Source organism: Parasteatoda tepidariorum, chromosome 5 (assembly GCF_982258835.1).
Source record: "Parasteatoda tepidariorum strain Cologne lab strain chromosome 5, Ptep-v5.0, whole genome shotgun sequence".
NCBI classification, from domain to species: Eukaryota; Metazoa; Arthropoda; class Arachnida; order Araneae; family Theridiidae; genus Parasteatoda; species Parasteatoda tepidariorum.
In genome coordinates this window covers 69512450-69536834 of record NC_141759.1, presented here as the reverse complement: position 1 = coordinate 69536834, position 24385 = coordinate 69512450, and the positions used below count along the sequence as shown (strand labels likewise).

Genomic DNA, 24385 nt, shown 5'->3' with positions numbered 1-24385 from the left:
GATAGAATAAATAAATAAGTATGATAAATCTTTTTTATAACAATTCTCAAATTATTTCATTTAGATTATTTTTAACTCGGAATTGGTAACATTCCCAAAAAGTTTCCCCTAGAGGCGATTTTCTTTTAAAATAATCTGAATTCTAAACATCAATTCTTGCGAAAATTTCAAAAAAAAATTATGCTATTTGTTAATTACGTAAAAAGTCTAAAAACATTTATCTAATTTTGAAAATAATAAGTTTTTTTGCTATTATTATTTTTGTGAATTCGTAATAAAAATACGGAAAAAAATTCACGACATTCATATAAACTCGTAGCCTTATATTTAAGTATGAAGTAATGCTCGATGATGAATGCTAATGATGAATGTAATCGAGAGTTTTTTACAGTGCAAGCTACGCACTTAACAGCATTTGATTAAATTGCTAATAAAACTTCAGAGAGTAAAATGTGAAAGACAATGCTTGAAATCTAAAATTGGTAATAATTAACTACGTATGAAGGATTTTATTTGTATTTAGGATGATGCAACCAGTAAGGACTTACAGGTTTTGGATGTATATGTTTTAAATATGTTTTAAAGTATGTTTTAAAGTTTCTTTTTATTAGAACGTCAATTACTAAAATGTGAATATTTAACAGAATTTTTTTTTCAAATGCAATTGATAAAATTTTACTTTGTGAAATTATATGACAAAATAAAATTTTCAACTAATATAAGTTTTTTGCAACTTTTTCCTAAAATTTAAGTCTTTGAAAAACCGAAATCTTTTGAAACAATTCAATGAAAAGATATTTATTGTCAAATTCCTTGAACATTAAATAAGTCGACAGGTGTTTTAGAAATCTCAACATTATTTCAAACATCACTCAGTTTTCATACGTCAGCTATTTCTAAAAAATATTATGATATTTGAATTCGACATTCTAAAAGACATCTGATATTTTGGCATCTACACATGGACATGCGTATGTGGACAAGTGGCGGTAACATTAAACATAAATTCTTTAAAGACAATGCAAAATACCTTTCTGAAAAGAATTTTAAGAAAGATATCTTATGTAAGTGATTGGTGGTTCTAAAAATGTTCGACAATCTGTTTTTGAATTTGAATAGACATATTGTCATAGTCTTCCATCAACAGGTGTTGAAGAGCTATATAATAAAATAAATTCCCACTGACTTCACTTATCTGATACACTCCAAAGTATCAACAGTTTTCCAAATTTTACATATAAGTATCCAAATCAAGTTAGCCAAGTCTTTCAAAATGCTTAAAAGTAATTTTACGATGGTCTCTTACCTTATGAAAAGAGAAACTGAAGAAGATGACGAGTACGAAAAAGCCATGGCAGAGATAGACGAAAAGAAAAGTCTTTGTAAAAAACTTGAATACGGCTCGAAGGTAGCAGGTACGGTAGGTGATCTTTTAGGGGATATCCCTGATCCATCTAAGACTGCCGCTGGTTTCGCTATGGCAGCTCATCTTGTCCAGGCCGGATTTGAAATTACGTCAACAACTCTGGAATGCGACGACGTCAATTTCGATGAAATTAAACTGATCATGAATAAATGATTTAGTGACATCGAAAGGAAACTGGATGTGCAGTCAGAGGCATTAGAAGAGGTTTCTCGCAAGGTAGGTGAGATGCTTATTAAAATTGATAACCTTCAGACGCAAATGTATCGCGGATTTCGTATTGTAATTGATACCATAGAAAATACAAAAACGCAAGAGATTATAACTAAAATAAAAACTTCTGTTAAATATTTCGAAGAAACTAGAGAACTTCTGAACCGTTATCGTAAAAAGGAATATATCGAGGAATTAAGCAGTAAGAACAGCGTTTTGCGCAAATTAGAAGAGTACTCGGACCCAGTAAATAGCTTATATTCTGCTTTAAATGAGCTCATACATAATGAAAATAACTATGCGATTCCGAATAATGAGACAGATGATAAAGCTTTTCAAGCATTGTTTGCTTTGTTTTATGGTACTCAGACATATTTTTTGGTAAAAGTTTTTCTCATGAAGCAATATGCTTATATTGCAAACTACAATTACGAAATAGGAAATTTCGATACATTTAATACGCAATATGTAAACATTAAGTCTTTGAGTACTAAATTTAAAAATTCTCTTTTCGCTGATGTAACCAATATAATAAAACAGGTTAAAAATAAAAATCTCCTGAGTAAAGTACAAAATGAATGGTACAAGGATATTTCTGAAGACGTTTTACTCGATCTGAAAAACGATATTGAAGCGATTGACCTAAATATGATTGATGTAAATGGAATGGTTGAAGTAAAAGACGTAGATTTTGCAGCACCCGAAATCACCTCACAGTACGGTGACTGGAAAGATAAAAGACAAGTTAGCTACGCTGTGCAGTTAAGAGATGAAAATAAGTATTCCACATTTAGTAGTTGGTCAAAACCAGAAGAAATTGGAAACAAAGCTAATCCCACAATTACAGTTCCCCAGGACAACAATGGCAGAGAGAGGTTAATATTCCGAAAAATCGATAACGGTTCCACTCAATTTGTTGGCGTTGTAAAGAAAACAGAAACAAAATTTAGAGACATTGACAGGGATCTCTATAATGCTGCTGGAAGAGGAGATCAAGACTTAGCTTATAGCGAAATGCAATTACTCCTTGACAAAGGTGCTGATATAGATGCAGTGTTTGATCAAGGACAAACTCTGATACACGCTGCTGCAATGAAAGGCAACGACAGGGTTGCAAAGGATTTTCTTTTCGGGAAGATTGACATAAATTCTAAAGACAAAAAAGGATATACTCCCATGCATATAGCAGCTGAATCGAATCAGAAAGAATTCGTACAAGAGTTAATCAAACTGGGTGCTGATGTAAACGCACAAACAGAAACGAATCAGCTTACACCGTTACACATTGCTGCGATGAATGGATATTTGGAAACGGTATCAGAATTAATAAAAAGCCCTGTAATATCAGTAAATGCGGCAGATAAATTTGGATTTACAGCTTTGCATCATGCAACCCACAAGAGAGGCAATGCTAAAATCGTGAAAGCATTGCTTACTAATGATGGCACAAGCATCAGCGCTAAAACTAAATTAGATTTGACGCCTTTACATTTAGTTTCTATTAACGGATTTCCTAAGGTATTAGAAGCTTTGGTTGAAAATAGCAAATTATTAGATATCAATGAAGCAAATAATGATGGTATGACAGCGCTCCATTTTGCAGCAATGTATGGAAAATCCGTCATAGTCAGGAAACTACTTATAGTTGCAAATATCGGAATCAATAACTTGACCGTCAAAAATCAATGGACTCCTCTTCATTTTGCAATCTATTTCAAGAAAGGAAATGTAGCTTCCCAATTACTGAGTGACGAAAGAACCCAATTCAATTTAGCTGGAGGAAACGGCGTCACTCCTTTGCACCTTGCGATTGCTGCTGGACAATTGCAAACAGCAGAGAATTTGATAAAAAAAGGTGCAGATAAAGAAGCAAAAATAACTAATGATGGTTCTACTGCTGTGCATTTAGCTATGAAGCGACGCAAACCAGACGCATTAGAATTATTAATCCATAAGGAGGCAAATTTAAACGCTCAAACGGAAGATGGCACCACAGCTCTGCATTTGGCCTGCAAATATCATAAGTTGGATTTTCTCAACTTGTTGCTTGACGCGGATGCTGATACGAAAATTGCCGATAAAAATGGTATTCTAGCTATACAAACTGCAATTGATAACATGGATTTGAGATTCGTGAGAGCGATTGTTGAAAAAAACCCGAGTATAGTCAGTGATCAGTTGGGATCTATGTCCGTCAAAGAAGGAATTTATGTTCGCGCATTGGCACATGAAAAAGTTTTTCGACTTATGTATCAGTACCTTAAAAACAAGGATTCCAAGGAAAATCAAAGAAAATATTATGGTTTAGAACCTCTTGAAGTGTTTAAACAGTTAGGTATCAATGAGCTTTGGGGTATTATTTTTAATCCCAATAATGATCCAAATGAAAACAATGACAATTATCATAAACGCATTAAATTTCTTTACGAAACAGTTATTCTGCCATGCATTGCGGAGGAAAGTAAAGGTACTCCATGCAAATATAGCGCTCCGTTAAATAGTCGTTTTACACGCAGCATTAAATTGAATGCCAGACATGAATACCTGGAACAAGTGCCGCCATTTTCTAAAACTCCGCAAGCTAGAATCTCAAACCAAAAAGATTCAAATTTGATTTCTCTGGAGCCATCGATGCACAGAAATGCTTTCTCCAATTCGGCAAACTTTTTGCTTCAGAATTTTAATGCTAATAGTGTATTACTATTGCTGGATCTAGTAGTAAGGAAATTAAAAAATGAAAAGTATCCTATTTCTTACAAGGAGGACGACTCTAGGTTGAAATCTCGTGGGCTAGCATTAAATATCACTGAAAAATTTGAGAAGTTTGTAAACGCATTGGGGAGAATTCCCACTAAAGAACGAATGAATTTGGCAGAAGTAAGCTCGAAAATATATAAAGCTCTAGTTGGCGAAAACGAAAGTAAAGTTGTCGAAATTTTATGCTCTTACGTAAAGGGATATCTTAAGTCTGAGGAAATCACCAACATGATGTCAGCATTACCACTTGGCTCTTCAAGCCTTCAAAAGGAAACAATTGAGGACGCCCTTTATTCTTTAACAGCTTCTTGCATCTCAGATCAGATTTAAATTTTCTTGCGATTATCAAGATATTCAGCTTTTTTTTCCTCTGATTATTCTTTTGTTGCACCTGTAACAAATATTTTTATATAATAATTTCTTAGGTGGAGGTATATTATGCACAGTTGGAAAACTTACCTCCTTTAATAGAACCCAATTAACTATTTAACGTATTTTTTCTACAGCCACATAAAGAATTAAGAAAGACTTTTACAAGATTTAAACTGATAAAAATTAAAAAAATGGTATTTTTCAACATTTTTTTAAGCTTTTATTTTAATAAAAATTCTTTTCTTCGTTCTCTCTATCTCAATCTTCCTAACTATTCTTCACTAAAAAACTCTTTACAATTATTGGTCAGAAACTATTTTTTTTAAGTTTGTAAAATGATTTTTCTAATAGTTAATAATTACCTTTCAATTAGTTTCATAAAGTATAAAAAATACAGATTTTAGTAAATAAAATCAAAATGATCTTTTATTCAGCCTAAATGCATTAAGTCAAAATTACATTTTGAGTAGTTATCTGACAATCTCTCTATCATTTATTATGTAAGATCTTCTTTTATTTTTTTGATAAGCAGCACTATATTTTTCCCGCCGACTAGTGGTTATTTTTACAAGAGTAAAAAGCATGAACATTGCTTTTTAATTAATTTCAATAATAGGTAGCTAATCTTTTTAAATATGAATAGTGATCCAATAATATAAAAGAGTTATTTTTAATTTACTGAAATTCCTTTTTTCTAAATTTTGGTTGCATAATTTAAATGTTAAGCACTAGATTAAGTTTTATAATTGTTCTGAAATTCAACTTAAAAGAACGTTTATATTTTTCAAATAGTTACTTTAATTAAAAACATGGAAGCTAATATGTGGATTAGCGATAGAATTTGACGCAATGCGATAGAAGACACAAATTTGGTGTAAAATTAAGCATTTTTGGTATTTTATTATAAACACGTAGCTTTTATTACATAAATTATTCACAGAAGAAAGACATTAATAAAATTAGTAATTAATTAAAATAGTGATTTAATAACTTATTGATGTTAGATCGGTAATTACTGATTTGGTGAAATTGGTAATTTAATGAAGATGTTAATTAATCTACTTTCCATTTTTTATATTTATAGCTAAATTAAAAGGTATTTGAATCCATTTAAGAGATTCGTCGTGAATAAATCTACTCTTTTTTTTCAATAAAGAAAAATCGCAAATCCATTTAAGCTCTGATAATAGATTTTGATACTTTTTCTTTCTTGCATTATATTGCTTTACTTTTAGTTTTATAAAAAGCAATAATTTTGTAAGAAAATGGCAAATAAAAATACGAAACATTCTTTTTTACTTTTATTAATATTTTAAATTATTATAATAGTTAGTGTTATCATGTCCATTGCATACTCGATATATCAGTAAAGTAAATATAAACAATTTATATGTATTTAGGTAAATAAGCAATATTTCAATGCTGAATTTTGATAATAATATTTCTCTTTATATTTTGTTTTAATTCCTAGCAATAATTAAATGTGAAAAAATTTTCACAAAAAAATCATATTATAGTAATTAATTTGTCACCATATGGTTCATATAAGAGGTTTTCTGTTTTAGTTTTGTTTAAAACTATCATGTTGTTTATTGCTTTACTAACTGAAAAAGCTATAATAAAAAGAACTTATTCGAAACTTTAAAAAAACAAACATTTAAATTATGATTGGACTGCGATATTATGAAATGCAGCAGACATTTTAGGCTTAAAAGAAGGCAATTATTTATGAATAAAAATGTTTTACTGATACTTATGCATTTAGTAATGAAAGCGTTGTAGGCTGTAAAATATCAGGCTCAAATTACGGTAAATTGTTTCAACACTCAGAATGCAGGTATTTCTTACCGTATATCTTTACCAAAAATGTGATGGAACGAAAAATCTGATAAAAAGATTTTTACAACATTAATAATTACCATAAAATTTCTGAATCATTGTAATTAAATAAATATTTCTATAAGAATTACGGTAAAATGGATTTTACAGATGATACACCCAAAATGCCGGTACTTTATACTGTAATTTGATCCGGAAGTTTTTACAGTGTAATCAGTTATTGCTAATGGTGAACATGAAAATGAAATTTATGGCAGTATAACTTAAACTTAACAGAATATTCAGTATATATTAACTTAGCTGTAATCAATTTCAGTAGAAATGCCTTTAAAAACAGAGATAACTACAAAAGTTAACTTTGAGTTGAATTAAACCCAATTAGAAATTAAACACCAGATGATGCATATTTTACTCATAGATTGTCTCTTGCTTATAAAACTTTTTCCTTTTCACTTGAAAGCATGTTCAAAAGAAATATTATTATTGTGGACAGAAAACTGAAATTTATGACCCCACCAGTTCAATCCCCACTGTGATGAAATATTCAGATTGATATCTGTTCACATATTTATGTTGCTGTAATCAATTGATATGACGTAAGAAACAGAAGTTGACTGCAAAAGTTGCTTTAATAACATATCTGGCAATGTTTACTTCAGTGACGTCGTTTACTCATGGACTTCGACCCGCATGTTGCACTCCCTTCATCGCATTCTTTGAAGACATGTTCAAACAAGAATATCATTGTAGTGGAGATGGAATTGGTAGATGTTCAATTCCCACTAAAACTGAAAACTCATAGAAACATCTGTGAGCATATTGATATTGCTGTAATCAATTGGTACTGAAATCAAAGCTTATTTTCATCAAAATTAAAATAAATTTATACTATACTCTAACTGTACTACTTTATGGCGACAAAAGCTGACCTTTAAATAACACTGATGAAAATAAACTACTAATCTTTTAAAAAAAATACTTAGAGGCAACTTCGGAGCTCTTAAGGAAAATGATATTTGTTGGATTTAGTGCAATTATGAATTAAACAGAAACTCTTAGAAACCAAACATAATTTCAGTTATTAAATTCCATTGAATAAGATGACTGGATTACATTTATAGAAAGAATGATAATGACATAATTACGAAGCTGAAGTTTATAAAAGTTAACTGACATACGAAAAAGGAGCAGACCAAACACCAGATGAATTGGTTCTGTGGTAAAGATCTAAAAACCATGACCATCAATAGATGACCCAGATGGAAACGACTTGTTGAAACTACTCTGGTTCTGTACTAGGTTGTCATGCTAGTGGAATAAGAAGTAATCAATTGGTGTAACAAATTATGTTGTTGTTGTGTCTTATTATCCATATCTCTGACGAAGTCAGATAACGTCCATCCAACAAGGTCCACCAGGAAATCGAGGACAAGTCCAAAACATCCTCTCTGGAAAGTCCAAAACAGTCCAGGATGTGTTTGGGAGAAGTCTGTTCAGTTTGATATTTGGAGTAACAAATTTTGCATTGGTTAACAACAACCATTGCTTTCATGTCTTATGTGATAGACAGAGTTAACTCAAGAAAGAGGTTTTCACTTATTATTCTCCTTCATGATATTCTTTTTATGTTTTCACTTGAAATAATCTTCAAACAAGTATATCATATGAGAAAAAATTTGACTACTTTAGAAAATTTCCAGTAATGATATATCAAATGATAATGAAAATTTTTACGAAGAAACAATTTTTGAGACTTAATTGACAACAAAGCACAAATTCTCTTCACCTATGCATATATCTACTCATGATAATTTCAGATCCTAAATATGAAAATTCTTTTGTGACAATGATGAAGACTTTTGTTTCATTTTTGAAACTTATGTAATGATAATGGCTTTGTAATGATAATGGTTTTGTAATGATAATGGTTATGTAATGGTAATGTTATGCATCAAAGTTGAAGCTGGGTAAGTTATCCCAGTTATTTTAGCCGTCTTACTGAACCTCCCAAAGGTTATTAAAAGTAGAATTTGTGTAGTTCCTTGAGTACTCCTGTAGTTGTGTTACCCTGATATTGACATAGTACGCTATCAGTCAATGCATTACCATCTTGAAGTTTAATAGCAAAATTTCTTGTAATCTTTTTCCATTCTTGTTAACAGAAAAAGGAATATAAAAAGTTCTTTATTCAAAATTTTGTTTTCAATAAGTGTAAGAAAATAATCCAAAAATCATTCGTGAAAACTTTTGAAATAAGGAATAAGTGACCAATAAATGGATAAATAATTTTACTCAATTTATCATGTTTTTGAGCTAAAAATTAAATGAATTGGAACTTTTTCAATTAACACTTCCAGGGTGAAAATCTTGTAATATTGAAAAACTCGTATCATTTAAGTGAAATAAAAAAAGACATTCAGCAATTGCTGGCCTTTTAATTTTAATTGTAATCTGTAACTGTGCTCTTTACTAGTTTTGTCTTGCAATTTTAATTTTAAATTTCATTTCTAAAACGCTGGCAAGTAATATATTTTAATTTTCAATATGCTCACGTCATATAGAAATTATTCCATAATTCATAATTACAAGTTTGCATATAAGTAAAATTAACAATACTAAAAAAATGTATTTTCAGTGACTATATACAAATTTATATTGCTATATATTTATGTAATTTAATTTAAATATTCATTTCATATCATTTCTGATTAATATTTTATTAATGAAACGTATGAATGAAGTCTTAGAATTTGCATGAATTATATTTTCCGTTTTTACTTCTTTGGATTACACACAAGTATTTTTGTTTAAAGCAATTTTAAAATAAATCAGTAAGGAATATTTATACTATTAAGCTTTACTACTGTGATTTAGTGAATTGTATGCATGAATTCGCAATTTATGCTATGTTGCAGTGAATGTGATTTTAAAAAACTGCAATTTTATTAGTTTTGACAGTCATTCTCCACTTTGCTTTAAGATTTCAAATTTGTTATTATGCTAAATAAGTTTTGTTAACACTCTATAACTTTGGTAGTAAATATGTTTTGAAGAAATCTCTACCTGCACTATCTGTGATATATATTTTGCATGTTTCTTACTTCATGTAAAAATAATACACTGAAAATAAAATGGTAAATTTAGATGCGTAATTTGTTGTCATTTTTCATGCGCCCGTATTAAAAATTGTTTCTTTAAAAAATAGTTTAGAGATAACTTTTTAAAATATAATATGTTTTTGTATGAGCAAAACAAAAAAAAGAAGTAAAAATATGTTCAACAAATTTCTAAATTTAGACAAAAATATTCAATGTTAATCAAGCAATCATACATGCACTTTCTTGATACAGATTCTGCATTTTTTGTCACTTATAAAAATGATACACTAATAATATTACTTTGTATTCAGATGTCATTTATTATTGTCTTCTGCTCATGTGTCCTCATTAAAAAAAGAATTCATTCCTTTTTTTCAAAAAAAAATAAAAAACAAAATACCAGTTAATTCGAAAGAAAAGAAATGTATTTGTGTTATCAATATATAAAAATTAAAGGAAGAGTAAAAAAAAATCGTTCCACGATTTTTTTGTTTCAGACAATAATGTGCAATGCTAATCAAGCAATTTTTACATACACTATCTTTGATGCATATTCTGCATGTTTTTTATCTCTTATAAAAATCTTACACTAATAATAAAATCTTCTATTCAGATGTCAATTATTGTTGGTTTTTTTTTCTGCATTCTTATTGAAAAACGAGAGTAAGGATTAGAGTTAACTTTTGGAAAAAAAGAAATGTTCTTGTTTTATCAAAACATAAAAACAGAAATGAAAAAAACGTTCTTTAACGATTTTGTTATAAAAGGCTGCTAGCTATAAAAGGAATCCGAGTAAAGAAGTCAACTTATTGCTGATATATTTTTCTCTCCATTTACGTCATTACTGATCAATCAGAATTGCAGGTTATTAAATACCAAAAGCTATTTAACGTTTTTTGTATTGAAATTGCTTGAAAAAAATACCATTGTATTAAATGCTATGTAAATTGACACAATGAAATCTATATATATATTTCTCTTACACGGCGACAAAAAAAGCCTCATTACAACTCCGCGAATGGCAACTCCAGAAAATCGACCAATGATTGCCGCTAAAAATGTCACATGCCAAATCTAGTTGAGGTGGCTCAACATATAGCACTTTTAAAAACGGAAACTGAAGTAACCAGAGAGAGTATCAGCTGCGGCAATCTCATACTATTAAGCTAGGCAGAAGTGAGTAGTTTTTGTTGATAGATCTCTATTTTAGTATTTTGTCGAAAACGCTTTTTTTCACGAATTTATATATTACGAATTCATTTGACGATTTTTGATTTATATCACGAATTTATTTGCTTTATTTTTGTTATTAGTTATCCATTGAAAACTGAATGTCAGTCGTGCTGTTACACTTTAAGATTTTATACCGCAGCGCATTTCTAGTAGGTTTAACGAATTACATGTCATTTATTTGAATTCAAATTTATTTTAATGACTTAGTATTTACTAAAAAGGTGTAATGTTTTTTCAAAAATAATAGTATCGTTTATTAAAGAATAGCATCCCATCATTATATAAATATAAACACAGTGTACATTGTTCTATTTCTTGCTAACAACGTTTTACTTAAATAACCTTTAAATCATGTTTACTTTTTGACAATATTTAACCCGTGAACGGTTCTGCACTCAAGAAGTCGTACGAGGGTTGTCCATAAAATAAGGTTCCCAACGAATTTTCACAATGAAAAACATGTTTATTGGCATTGAATAATGCATGTTTGGAAAGCTTAGACTTCCTTCTTTTTTTCGGCATAATCGCCGTTTAGATCAATGCATTTTTACATGCAGTGTACCATCTTCTTTATGCCTGAGTCGTAGAACTCTGCCGCCACTCCGCGAAGATAGCTTAAAACAGACAGAATTTGCTTAAACTTCTTCGGCTTTGGCGAGCATGGATGCTTCCAATAACGGGATTGTTCTTTTGTTTCCGGTGTCATGTAGTGGACCCAGGTCTCGTCCCCAGTGACAGCAGAGTCCAAAAATTCCTTGCCATCGGTTTCGTAGGCATGAAGAAATTCGCAGGCGGCTTCCACACGTTGCCGTTTGTTGTCATAGTCATCCGTCCGCATTTTCGGGACCCACCTTGCCCAAACCTTGGCATATCCTAAGCGGTCTCTCAGAATGTTGTGAATGCAGGACTTACTGACAACAGGGATCATCTCGCTGAGGTCCCGAACCTTCACCCTTCGATCTTTCAGCATTGCTTCTTCCACTTTCGCAATCGCTTTGTCCGAAAACGATGGCCGACCAGAATGTTGTTCGTCATGGACATCTGTAAATCCGTCTATAAATTCTCTGCACCATTTGCGCACAGTTTGCACACTCATACACTCTTCCCCGTACGCCTCACAGAGTTGGGAATGAATGTCCACCGGAGGAACGTTTTTTGCACTCAAAAACAAATCACAGAGCGTAATTCGCACCTGGCGTGAGAAACAAATGGAAGCTTTATCTTTCACGGCTACCAAGACAAGAATTAACGTTGTAGATACCTCGCCGGGGCGGGAACTGGGGCAAAGGGAGCTAAGTTACACGCCAGTCTCAACAAATCCCGCTTAGCAGCGTTCCTAGCATCCGCAGCTCCTTGAGAACCTTATTTTATGGACAACCCTCGTATTTTAACCTGCAGTCTTCTCCGCTTAGCAAAATCAGCTTTTCCGTAATAATAGAGACGGAAATAATGTATAGGGGAGAAAATTTTTCCCAAATTTGACCATTTGCTAAAGCTCCAGTAGGTAAAAAGGAAATGGTAAAAATATTTTTTTACCGCAAATTTGCTTCTTTAGTAATTTGCTAATTTTTTTTTTATCGAAATCTACTATACATTATAAAATGGGATGGACCATTTGTTTTCCTATGGGAAACGCTGGCAAGTTATGCTGAACATTAAAGTTTTTCTTCAATTTATGATTTTAATGAAAGTGCGCTGCAAGTTATTTTTGGTGTTAAAGAATGGGTCACATCAAAACAATTTTAATGAAACTCAACGGCAAAAAAATTCAGCAACTCTAAAATCATGTAAAATCATAGAAAAATTAAATATTTTTTTTCGAAAAAATTGGATTTTTTAATATTTTTTTTAATTACGTGTCGGTAGTAGAAATGAAAACGCAAAATTTCAGATTTAGATCTTGATATCACTTTTGCAGATTTCTTTTGTATCAATAATGAAATCTGAATAATTTACCCACTCATGTGAAGCAAAAAGTATTTTTACCAAAGTTTTATTGATTACAATGATGTAATGATTCAAATTTTAAAATTTCAGGAGAAATTTCATGATCTATATTGCACTTTCTTAACATATCTAAGAATTCAAAATTAAATTAATTTTGCTTAATTCTGATAAAATTATAAACTATCAAAAGTTTTTGATAGTAATGAGCCATATTATTGTTCAAATTTGATGCAATCTTGATAAGGTGCCTCGCGGAATCCATGTAACGTGTGATAATATTGTTTAACTTAAATGGAAACATGGTTTTACTAATAAATGAGGTCGTAGCGAATTTTCCTAAAATTATGGTTCCAGATGCGAATGTCATGGTCTTAAGTTGAACCAATACTTTGAATGTTTATATATATATATATATTAAAAAAAAAGATGATTAAAAAAAAAAAAAAGAGATTAAAAGAGATTAAAAGAGATTTAAAAAAAAAAGAAGATTAAATTAAAAAAAAAACACAAAATAAAAGATATAATCTTTTCATCAGCCCACACGATTATATCCGCAAAAAAGAGTACTTACTGATATTGTATCAATATAGCCAAAGCAAAATATAATAATGCAATAGTGTGAGGAGCACTCAAGAAAATTTTTTTTACAAAAATTACAACAAATAAAATAGAACACAATAAGTAAAAATAACACGTAAAAGCAGAAAATAAAATAAAATAAAAAGAAAAAAACAGTATAAAACAAAAAAAACAACTATAAAGCGAGTAGCGAAATCAGATGTACTACTTACATGAACGTGAAATTTTTCAAGAATGATTTAAAATTTTTTTCGCCACAAGATTGCCAGATTACTAAATATGAAAACAAAAGCGCAAATTGAGTGTAACTAGAGGAATTCAAAGTGCCGTTCCTACTACATTGCTGAAGTGATTTGTTATACTGTGCATTGATTTGTTAGTTACCAAGGATGAGCCCGAAATGGATGTGCGCAAGGTAATATTATACTTGATAATTTGTAACACACACATTATATATACTAGTGGGCTGCGCCCACTGCTCGCTAACGCTCGCCTACCCCCGAAAATTGCTACGCAATCTTACATGGTTTGCTTCGCAAACCAAGCTCGCTTCGCTCGCTACTAACTTAGGTACATTGCAAATGCACAAAATTCTAAGAATTCAAAACAATCATTCAAATCCATATAAAAAATTTAAAAAAAAAAAAAATTACATCTCTTGTAAGACCAATAGTAACCGACCTACCCCCGAAGGAGTTTGCGGATAAGGGTTTCACCCGTTTGCACGTGATCTAAACACTACCAAACTACAGAAAAGTAAAAGTACAAAATTAAAAAGATTAAAACACATAGGAAAAATCCCAAAATCGAAAAAGTAAAATAAAAATAAAACAGAATAAAAATTAAAAGTGCTTAAAACATCAAAGTGGATAAAATCAACCGACAATAAAAATGTTAAAAATGCAGGTAAAAATAAATAAAAGTAAGGTCAGGTAAAACATCAAATGGTATAATATGAAAAATCCAATTAAAAAACAAATAAGACTAAAATAAGCTTAGTAGAATAAATAAAATAGATGACTAAAAGTTCAAGTGTCTCCCTTTCAAGGCTAAGTGCCTCTAAGATTAAAAATGTTCTAAGGTAAACCAAAGTTTCACTGAGAGGATAACACTCAAAGATGACACCAGGTAAGACAGAGGGTGCTGAATTTGACCAAGAGCAAGATTTCATTTCGAATGTCCTATGTATAATGAAGATGCCAGTTCAAGGGGAGAATAAAGCCATGGAAACGGTAAGTGCCGAAGTAAAATACTAAAAACAGAAATTTAAAACTAGAAAACCTAAAAGCCGAAAGTTTACAAATAAAACCAGATAAAATTAGTCAGGTGTACTCGCAGGGGCAAGCAGATCATCCAGGGTATATTTAAGAATTTCGATGATTTTCTCCCTGCAGTCAATATCAGCATAAGGTTGATGTTGAGTGTATTGATCCCATTTTCTGCCACGGATCGTCTGGAATTTGGGACAAAATTTTATGAGATGGTCAGTGTCTTGTACTCTGCACACAAAATTTACAATTTGCTCGTTTATTGAAGAATTTCTGTTGATATATTCCGAAAACCCCGTGGCCCGTTAAGAATTGGTTTAAATAGAAGTTTGACTGCAGGCGAGTTAGTGTGGGATCTTTAAAGAAATTATATGTCTGCCTGCCCTTTGTTGAGTCACTCCAATCTATTTTCCATTTATTCATTGTGGCTTGCTTGATGTATCTAATAATGAATGTTCTTTCCACTGGGAGCATCGTTCCCACCCGGCTGAAGCTGGGTGGGAACGATGCTCTCTTGTACTAAGAGAGTACATCTGTTCTTGTTACATCTCTTGTAAATACTAAGTCATTAAAATAATTTTGAATTCAAATAAATGACATGTAATTCGTTAAACCTATTAGAAATGTGCTATTGTATAATTCGTGATATAAATCAAAAATCGTCAAATAAATTCGTAATATATAAATTCGTGAAAAAAAGCGGTTTCGACAAAATACTAAAATAGAGATCTATGAACAAAGACTACTCACTTCTGCCTAGCTTAATAGTATGAGATTGCCGCAGCTGATGCTCTCTGGTTATTTCAGTTTCCGTTTTTAAAAGCGCTATATGTTGAGCCACCTCATCTAGATTTGGCATGTGACATTTTTAGCGGCAATCATTGGTTGATTCACCGTGTAAGAGAAATAGTAACGTAAGCAAAACAAAGCAAACGTTGCCACCGGCGGAAAAGAAATACAGCCAAAATTTTGGAGCCACGTAAGAGAATTATATATATTAGATGTATATATATATATAATGTGGGTGTGTGTGTTTAAAAATAGAAAACAAAACGAAATTTCGTTGTCTTGCTCTAAAATTAAGCATTTTTTAAAAAAAGAATACAGACCTTTTCATGAAAAAAAAATACTAATGAGCAAAGATTAGAGTTCAAGTAATTGTAAAGCAAGTAAATTGGTTTATTAGAAATGTCAAGCATAAGATAAACACATGCTAATTTTCGGAGGTAAATTATTTCCAAAAAATGAATTATATTACATCATTTAAGGAATAAAGAAACATCTGATATTTTGCCATCTCTACAAAACATTTTAAATTGGATCTGTCACAGCTATCGTTTTTCATGTTTCCTGAAAAATAAAATAAGAAAGCAATTTTCGGAAAGCGATTGATTTTTTGAATCAATCACTTACGGAATTAATTTCGCTACCTACCTTTGAATGTCAAAATGTATCGTACTGCAATATTCTATTAGCAGGTGGTAAATGTATATATAATCGAAGAAAATCTCACAGACCTTTACACTGAACTTTTTTCTAAAGATTGTTATTCAATAAGCAGATCATTTATTTCAGGCCATTTAAAATGCCAGCAGATAATTTGACTATCATCTCTTACCGAACGAAAAGAGAAACTGACGATGAGGAATACGAAAAAGCTTTAGAGGAAAATGAAGAAAAGAAAAAATTTTGTAAAAAACTTGAATATGCTTCGAAGGTTACAGGTTTAGTCGGTGATCTTTTGGGAGACCTCCCTGATCCAACGAAAGTGTCCTCTGGATTGGCTATGACAACTCACCTTGTGCAAGCAGGGTTTGAAATTACGTCAACAGCTCTCGAATGTGATGATGTCAATTTTGATGAAATTAAATTAATCATGGCGAAACGATTTAGTGACATCGATAAAAAAATTGATGCACAAACGGAAGCATTGGAAGAAGTTTCTCGCAAGGTAAGTGAAACGCTAATTAAGATTGACAGCTTACAAAGCCAGATGCATCGTGGGTTTAAGATTGTAATTGATACCATAGAAAATACAAAAACACAAGAGATTATAACTAAAATAAATACGTCTGCTAAGTACTTTGAAGAAACCAGAGAAAGTCTAAATAAAAAGCATAAAAAGGAATATATCGATGAACTAAGCAGCAAGAACAGTGTGCTGCATACATTAGAAAGTTACTCAGACCCAGTAGACAGTTTGTATTCAGCTTTAAGTGAGCTCATAAATAATACAAACAACTATGCAATTCCTCAAAACGCGGAAGACAACAAAGCTTTTCAAGCATTGTTTGCTTTGTTTTATGGTACTCAGACATATTTTTTGGTAAAAGTTTTTCTCATGAAACAATACGCTTATATTGCAAACTACAATTACGAAATAGGAAATTTCGATACATTTAACAAGCAGTACGGGCTCATTAAGTCTCTGAGTACAAAGTTCAAAAGTTCGCTTCTATCTAATGCAGTTAGAATAATACAACAGGTTAAGAACAAGAATTTCATGAATGAAGTAAAAAATGAATGGTACAAGGATATTTCTGAAAATATTTTGATCGATTTGAAAAATGATATTGAGGCGATTGACTTAAACTTGATGGATGATGTTCATAGGATAGTTGAAGTAAAAGACGTGGATTTTTCAGCACCTGAAATTACCTCACAGTATGGTGACTGGAAAGATAAAAGAGAAGTTAGCTACGCAGTGCAGTTAAGAAATAAAAATAAGTTTTCTACATTTAGTAGTTGGTCAAAACCAGAAGCAATTGGAAATAAAGCTAATCCAACGATTACAGTTGAACAAGACAACGATGGCAGGGAGAGGTTAATATTCCGAAAATTCGATAAAGGTTCTACTCAATTTGTTGGTGTTGTAAAGAAAACAGAAACAAAATTTAGAGACATTGACAGGGATCTTTATAATGCTGCTGGAAGAGGGGATCAAGACTTAGCTTACAACGAAACTCAACTACTCATTGGAAAAGGAGCTGATATTGATGCAGTTTTTGAACAAGGACGAACTATGATACACGCTGCCGCTTTAAAAGGTAACAGCAAAGTAGCAAGGGATTTTTTCTTCGGCAACATTGACGTTAATAGTAAAGACAGAAAAGGACATACTCCCCTGCATATAGCAGCTGAGTCGGATCAAAAAGAATTCATTCAAGAGCTAATCAATCAGAGTGCAGACGTAAACGCACAAACTAAAACGAATCAGTTTACACCTTTACATATTGCTGCAAGGAGCGGTTTTTTAGAAACGGTTAGAGAATTGATGAAAAGTCCTATAATATCAGTGAATACTGAGGACAAATTTGGATTTACAGCTCTGCATCATGCAACTCACAAGAAAGGTAATGCTAAAATCGTAAGAGAATTGTTTACTAACAATGACACAAACATCAGCGCAAAAACGAAATTAGGCTTGACACCTCTACATTTAGCTTCTATAAATGGATTCCCTAGTATAGTAGACGCTTTACTGAAAACCTCTAAGCTTCAAGATATTAATGAAACAAACGAAGATGGTATGACAGCGCTTCATTTTGCTGCTCTGTATGGAAAATACTTCGTCGTAAAAAAACTTCTTTCAAAAGCAAACATCGGAATAAATAACGTGACCATCAGAAATCAATGGACTCCACTTCATTTTGCAATCTATTTCAAAAATGAAAATGTAGCTTCCCAATTACTGAGTGACGAACGAACGCAATTCAATTTAGCTGGAGGAAACGGCGTCACTCCTTTGCACCTTGCAATTGCTGCTGGACAATTGCGAACAGCTGAGAATTTGATAAAAAAGGGGGCGGACAAAGAGGCAAAAATAGAAGATGACGGATCCACTGCTTTACACTTATCTATGAAGCGTAGCGAGGCAGACGCATTAGTCTTTTTAATCCAGTATGAGGTGAATTTAAATGCTCAATCAAACGACGGCACAACTGCTTTGCATTTAGCTTGCAAATATCGTAAACTGAATTTTCTTAACTTCTTACTCGATGCAGATGTAAACGTCAAAATCGTTGACAATAATGGTATTTTGGCTATTCAAACTGCAATTGATAACATGGATATAAATTTCGTGAAGGCGATAGTGGAAAAAAACCCAAGCATTGTCGATCCTTCAACGAAAGAAGGGGTTTATCTTCTCCAATTGATACATGAAAAAATTTTCAGGGTTATGTATCAATACATTAAGAACAAAAGTTCCCCGGAGAATGAAAAAAAATATTATGGTTTAGAACCTCTCGAAGTTTTCAAACAAATGGGAGTGAATGAGCTTTGCAACATTGTATTAAATCCTAATAATGATCCAAATGAAAACAATGATAATTATGAACGTTTTGTGAAGAGTCTTTACGATACTGTTATCCTACCGTGCATTGAGAAAGAAAAAGAAAATACTCCATGCCCCTATAGTGCCCCGTTATCTTCCCGTTTTTCACGTAACATTAAATTTGATGCCACGCAGGAATACATAGAACAAGTACAACCATTTTCTAAAATTATCCCACAAGCTAAAGTCCCGAACCGAGAAGATTTAAACTCATTTTCTCTTGGGCCATCGATGGACAGAAATTCTTTTTCCAATTCGGCTAAATTTTATCTTCAAAATTTTAATACCAATAATGTATTAGTATTGTTGGATCTAGTTATACGAAAATTTAAAAAGGAAAAGTACTCTTTTTCTTCGGAGCCTGCAAACTCTAGTTCAAAGTCTCGTGCTCTAGCATTAAATATCACTGAAAAATTTGAGAAGTTTATAGACACATTGGGGAAAATTCCCACTGAAGAACGAATGAATTTGGCAGAAATAAGTTCGAAAATTTATAAATCACTGGAGAGGGAAAACGATAGCAAAATTGTGGAAATTTTATGCTCTTATGTGGAAGAATATTTGAAGGCTGGGGAAATAACTAATATCATTTCAGCATTACCATCTGACACTTCAAACTTTCAAAAAGAATCTCTTAAAAACGCGCTTCATAATTTAACAACTTCTTGCATCGCAGATCAAGTTTAAGCTTTTGCAATTAGAAGAATTTCCAGTTTTTATAAGCTTTTTTTCTATCTGATAGAATTATTTTTCATGTAATTCTTTAAGTTACAGCTTTCAAAAATTTTTGTTTGTTCTGAATTTTGAGGTTGTGGTATATAATCTATAGTTTAAAACTTTATCTTTCATTTACTATACAGAAAAGTTTTAATTAGAGACAGTTACTTATTTTTTACTTTAAAATTTGCTGTTCATTCCTTAAACATTATTTATCTTACGTTTGGTGTAATGGTTAAAGATTCTTTCATTTCACTAATTGTTACCTTTTCATCGTATTAAAATGAAATATAAGATTATATATATATATACTGAAAAAGAAAAAGTTTGTTTAAATACTTAAATGTTTCAGTTATTATTTTTTGTTTTGTTTTAATGGATTAGTTAAAGTTCGGCATCTGAAGATGGGAACATGTGTTAGCATTTTAAGGTGGAGGTGCATGTAGAAATATACATAAAGATTCAATTTTTTAAAAATAAAATTCAATGTTTAAATGCTTAAGAATAGTAAATTCTTTTCAAGGTTATAATTCAGCATAATATATTGTAGCTATTATTGACCAATTCAAGTTATAGCCCCTTGTAGCTATTATTTGACTATTATTTTTCTCTTTTTAATTTCAGTTGATATTATTTAAATATTCAGCACTAGTTTCAAATTACATATTTGTTCTAATATCCAACAAAATAAAATATATTTTTAATTTTATTTAAAAAAAAAACCTTTGAAATAAAAGTAGATACAAATTTAAATTTTGAAAATCAGCAAAAATGGGGCTGAGTATAAAAGAAAATTATGTACTTTATAACTTGTATTTAAACAAATTTTTTTATTACGCGTACTTTCTGAGTAAAAAGAAAAATAATAAAATTTATTAAGTAAATTATAAAGTAAAGTAATATAACGATATAATCTATATAATCAGCAATTAATTTTGTTAAAGTGAAATTTTTTTAAATAATATCATTTTTACTTTAATTATTTTTTAAAATCCTGATTAGTTTTGAAATTGTACTTTATGATTTTCGTGGGAGTTCTCATTATTTTTATTTTTCCTACAAATGAAAAAACTTTTTGAAAAAGTTAAAAATTTCAAAATATTTTTCTTGCTTATGTTTCTTATTGATATCTTATTTTTTATGCACATATATGCGTTGCTTTAAAAATTCAGTATGTAATAACATCACTTATAATTTTTATAAATGGCATTTATGTATACAGATAAATCTGCAATATTATAGTAACGATGGATTAATATAATATATCATTATATATTATTAAAAAATATAGCTCGTCATCAGTCAATGCTTAGCCATTCTAAAATTTAATTTTTATAGATATTTGCTTCAGTATAGTTGCACAAGTGATATTGGCATGCAACACGTCATCAATTATTACACAACCAGTAAGAAGCTTCAGTGACGTAGTATTTTCTGGTGGGATTGTAATACAATCCAAGAAATTGACATGTACCGCGTCATCTAGGAATGAAATGCCATTCCAAAGATTTAGTGGCGTAACTCTCTCTATGGTGTTGTTGCTCTTCAAGGACATTTGCACTCATCACGTCATCAGTCCATGAATTGCCATTCTAAAGTTTCAGTGGTGTAGTTCTTTATGGTATTGCTGCTGTTCAAGGACCTTAACATGCATCACGTCATCAGTCCATGAATTGCCATTTCAAAGACTCAGTGGTGCAATTCCTTATGGTATAGTTGCACTTCAAGGACATTAATCCAAGTTTAAAAATTCGCAATCAAAGGTTGATGATTTAAAATTTAAGGTATGACATATAAGAAACTGATTGTAATTTATAATTGATTTTAAATTCTTTTAATATTTTATGACATATTTTGTTTAATTGGTTCGTTACAGGCTGAATCGCGATGTGTAACTAAAATTCCTTTTTAGATGAAAAAAATCTCTTAGAAATGCGAGTCTATCCTCAATGATAATAAACATAAGTAGTTTTAAATTCTTGAAAGATTAATGTCAATATAACATTAATACAACTTAAATATAACATTTAAGACCTGGTTTCTTCGGAAACGTCGGCGTCAACTTGAAACGAACGTTTACCTCTGATTGGCCAATTTATGAGTTTGACAGCATACGTCATCGAACGCTCAGCTTGAACGACGACTGCCGTCCAAATCAACTGCAGTTGGATTACAACGTGACGTTATCAACAGAAGCAATGGAGGACAACAGCCAACAACAGAGCATTGAAATCAGCCAAGATTTTAATTTTAACATCAAACATAGCTTCTTTTTCCTCTTCTTCTTCATTTAGCTGAGCTATAATGTGTTTTTTCTTGGACAAAGTGATTATTTGTTCTTTAAAGCACTGGTCGACAATCACAAAATCGATACAAATTCAAAATAAATATTTGCTTACGTTATTAACGCATGCGCAATGCGAGATAATGTCTGTGTTGGACCAACTGCTCACGCTGAGCTAACATTATATTAATATACATTATATTATAATAAAATTATATCTTCACACTGACGCCCAGTTGAGACGCCTCTCCTAAGAAACCAGGCCTTGAGCTAACAAACCAGTATTTTGTTGGCATCAGGGTAACGTCAACTTAACGCTGACGCCCAGATAAGGCGCCTGTCCTAAGAAACTAGGCCTTAACCTGTACTACATCGACAGAGAATGCATTCTAATTTTACATTTTCATGCTTAAATTTCTTAAAAAATATTTTTCGCCTTTTTTCTCAAACAAGACATTTAATAGGAATTTATTTTAAGAAAATTTTATTTTCAATAGTGGAACCTTTAAAATATATATAATACACGATGAATCATTAATAAAATATCTAATTTGAGAGTGAATAACAAATTCCTGAGATTTAGATTGTTGCAAAATTTAACATTAATATTTGGTGACTTGTAAATTAAATTTGAATTTTTTAACTAGGAAAAAACCCAATGAGTTTTTTCAAAGAATTGGATGCTTTCTAGAACAGCTGACTTACAATTTAAAATTGTTACGTGTTTTTTGCAACTTGCAACTTCATATTTGTAATTTTTTTAAATTTAAATTAGTTAACAATGTTATAAAATTGTTACATTTATTATTATTACATATTATATGTAATATATAATGTCAGTCTTTGAAAACAAAAATGCATCGCATATTTTAAAATTATTCTGTAAAAAGTTATATGCTGTTACATATTTATGCAATATATTTTGATTTAGAATTATTCTATTACTGTCTGAAATCTTTAAATTTTGAAATAATGATTTAAGTCTAGACTTTCTTTAAATTATATTTTCCCGATTTTTTTAAATTCTTAAATCGATTTTTTTAAACTCTTAAATTCTTAAAATGTTATGCTATATGTTGTTATTCATGAGGTTAAGGTCATTTAATCATTTATTGTTTTGATTGCCTTTTTGGATTTTATTTTTTTGCTTAAATTCTAAAGTTGTTATGCTATATGTAGTTATTCATAAGGTTGTTTGTAAGTATGCTTGTAAAAAATCTTTTCATGCAATATTTCGAGTAAATATACTGCTTGTTTATTATTTTTTATACACCAATAATAAATTATTGCATTTAACATTGCCACTCTTCAGTGTAATTTGGTATGTTGGTTTCAAAACCATGTGCTTGTCACATTTTGTTCGATTACTATTAAATTTGTTTAAACCTTTTGTTTAAAACTTAAAAGACAAAAAATAATTACGTATCTTTAAAATAATAAAAAAATGATGTATCATGCATGTAAAAAATTTTTTTTGAAGAAGATAATAAAGTTACTTCGAACCACATAAAATTTCATTATTTGACCTTCGTGTACACTGCAAATTTTTTTGAAGTTATACTTCTTATGCGACTTCTAACAAGGTTGCGTTAAACGTTTAATGCTTCATTTTTATTGGCCGGGAAATCACGTGGTAGAATCCAGTTTTCCCTCATTCATTTCCATTTTGTTTTGGTTCTCATTAGCAAAAAAATCATAAAAGTCATAAAAGTATTCGCGATCGCAACAAACTATAGGGGGCGTTGTTGTATGAGACTAATACCTGCGATTTCTATATGAACAGTCATTCAGTTATTCTAGAGACGTCGTTAATGTAGCACGTAGCATTGCAACGTTCCTTCTTTATTGTGGCGAATTAAATTTAAAAAAGAAAAATGCTTGATATTCTTTCTTATGCAAACGAAAACAAAATGGTATCTCTTTTTATTAGAGAAGGAATATCCAAAACACATCGGAAAAATATTTGTACATTAACAGAAAAAAATATGTATATTCTTATAAGAGTTAAAACCTAATGCCCGAGAAATAGTTTTACTAAATTTAATGATATAACATGAAAGGCCCATTTAAACTTTACATTCTATAGTTTTAAGAATCATATTACTTCAAAAATTAAAATGAACAAAAAGTATACATAAGCCTCATAATTTTATGAAATTTAATTTTGTAAACAAAGTTTTTTGACAACAATTTTTATCAAAAAATTTCAAGTTTCAATAAAAATCATTATTTAGAAACTAAGAAACGTAAAATAAAGAATGCTGACGAAACAAAAACAAAAAAACAATTCTTTTTTGTCGCCATTTTTAGTGCTACAAA

At 30.7% G+C, this 24385-nt stretch overlaps 2 protein-coding genes and 1 long non-coding RNA gene across 3 annotated transcripts; all 3 read left to right on the top strand.

The window, feature by feature from the left end:
* The first annotated feature begins 1036 nt into the window (after window positions 1–1036).
* LOC139426624 (uncharacterized) lies at window positions 1037–23578 on the top strand. Its single transcript, XR_011637849.2, has 2 exons — window positions 1037–1642; window positions 21121–23578. It is a non-coding gene; the product is annotated as an uncharacterized LOC139426624 (long non-coding RNA).
* LOC139426623 (uncharacterized) lies at window positions 1642–9747 on the top strand. Its single transcript, XM_071186013.2, has one exon. It carries the CDS (start codon window positions 1652–1654, stop codon window positions 4721–4723), a length of 3072 nt encoding a protein of 1023 aa, XP_071042114.2. The 5' UTR covers window positions 1642–1651; the 3' UTR covers window positions 4724–9747.
* On the top strand, window positions 13361–20475 carry LOC110283390 (uncharacterized). Its single transcript, XM_021148505.4, has one exon. The coding sequence runs from the start codon at window positions 16315–16317 to the stop codon at window positions 19750–19752; it is 3438 nt and encodes a 1145-aa protein (XP_021004164.3). The 5' UTR covers window positions 13361–16314; the 3' UTR covers window positions 19753–20475.
* Window positions 23579–24385: the final 807 nt, after the last annotated feature.

What these genes read in the sequence shown, in the direction of transcription:
- LOC139426623 (XM_071186013.2), top strand. Translation starts at nt 1,652, where the DNA reads ATGCTTATTAAAATTGATAACCTTCAGACGCAAATGTATCGCGGATTT.
- LOC110283390 (XM_021148505.4), top strand. Translation starts at nt 16,315, where the DNA reads ATGCCAGCAGATAATTTGACTATCATCTCTTACCGAACGAAAAGAGAA.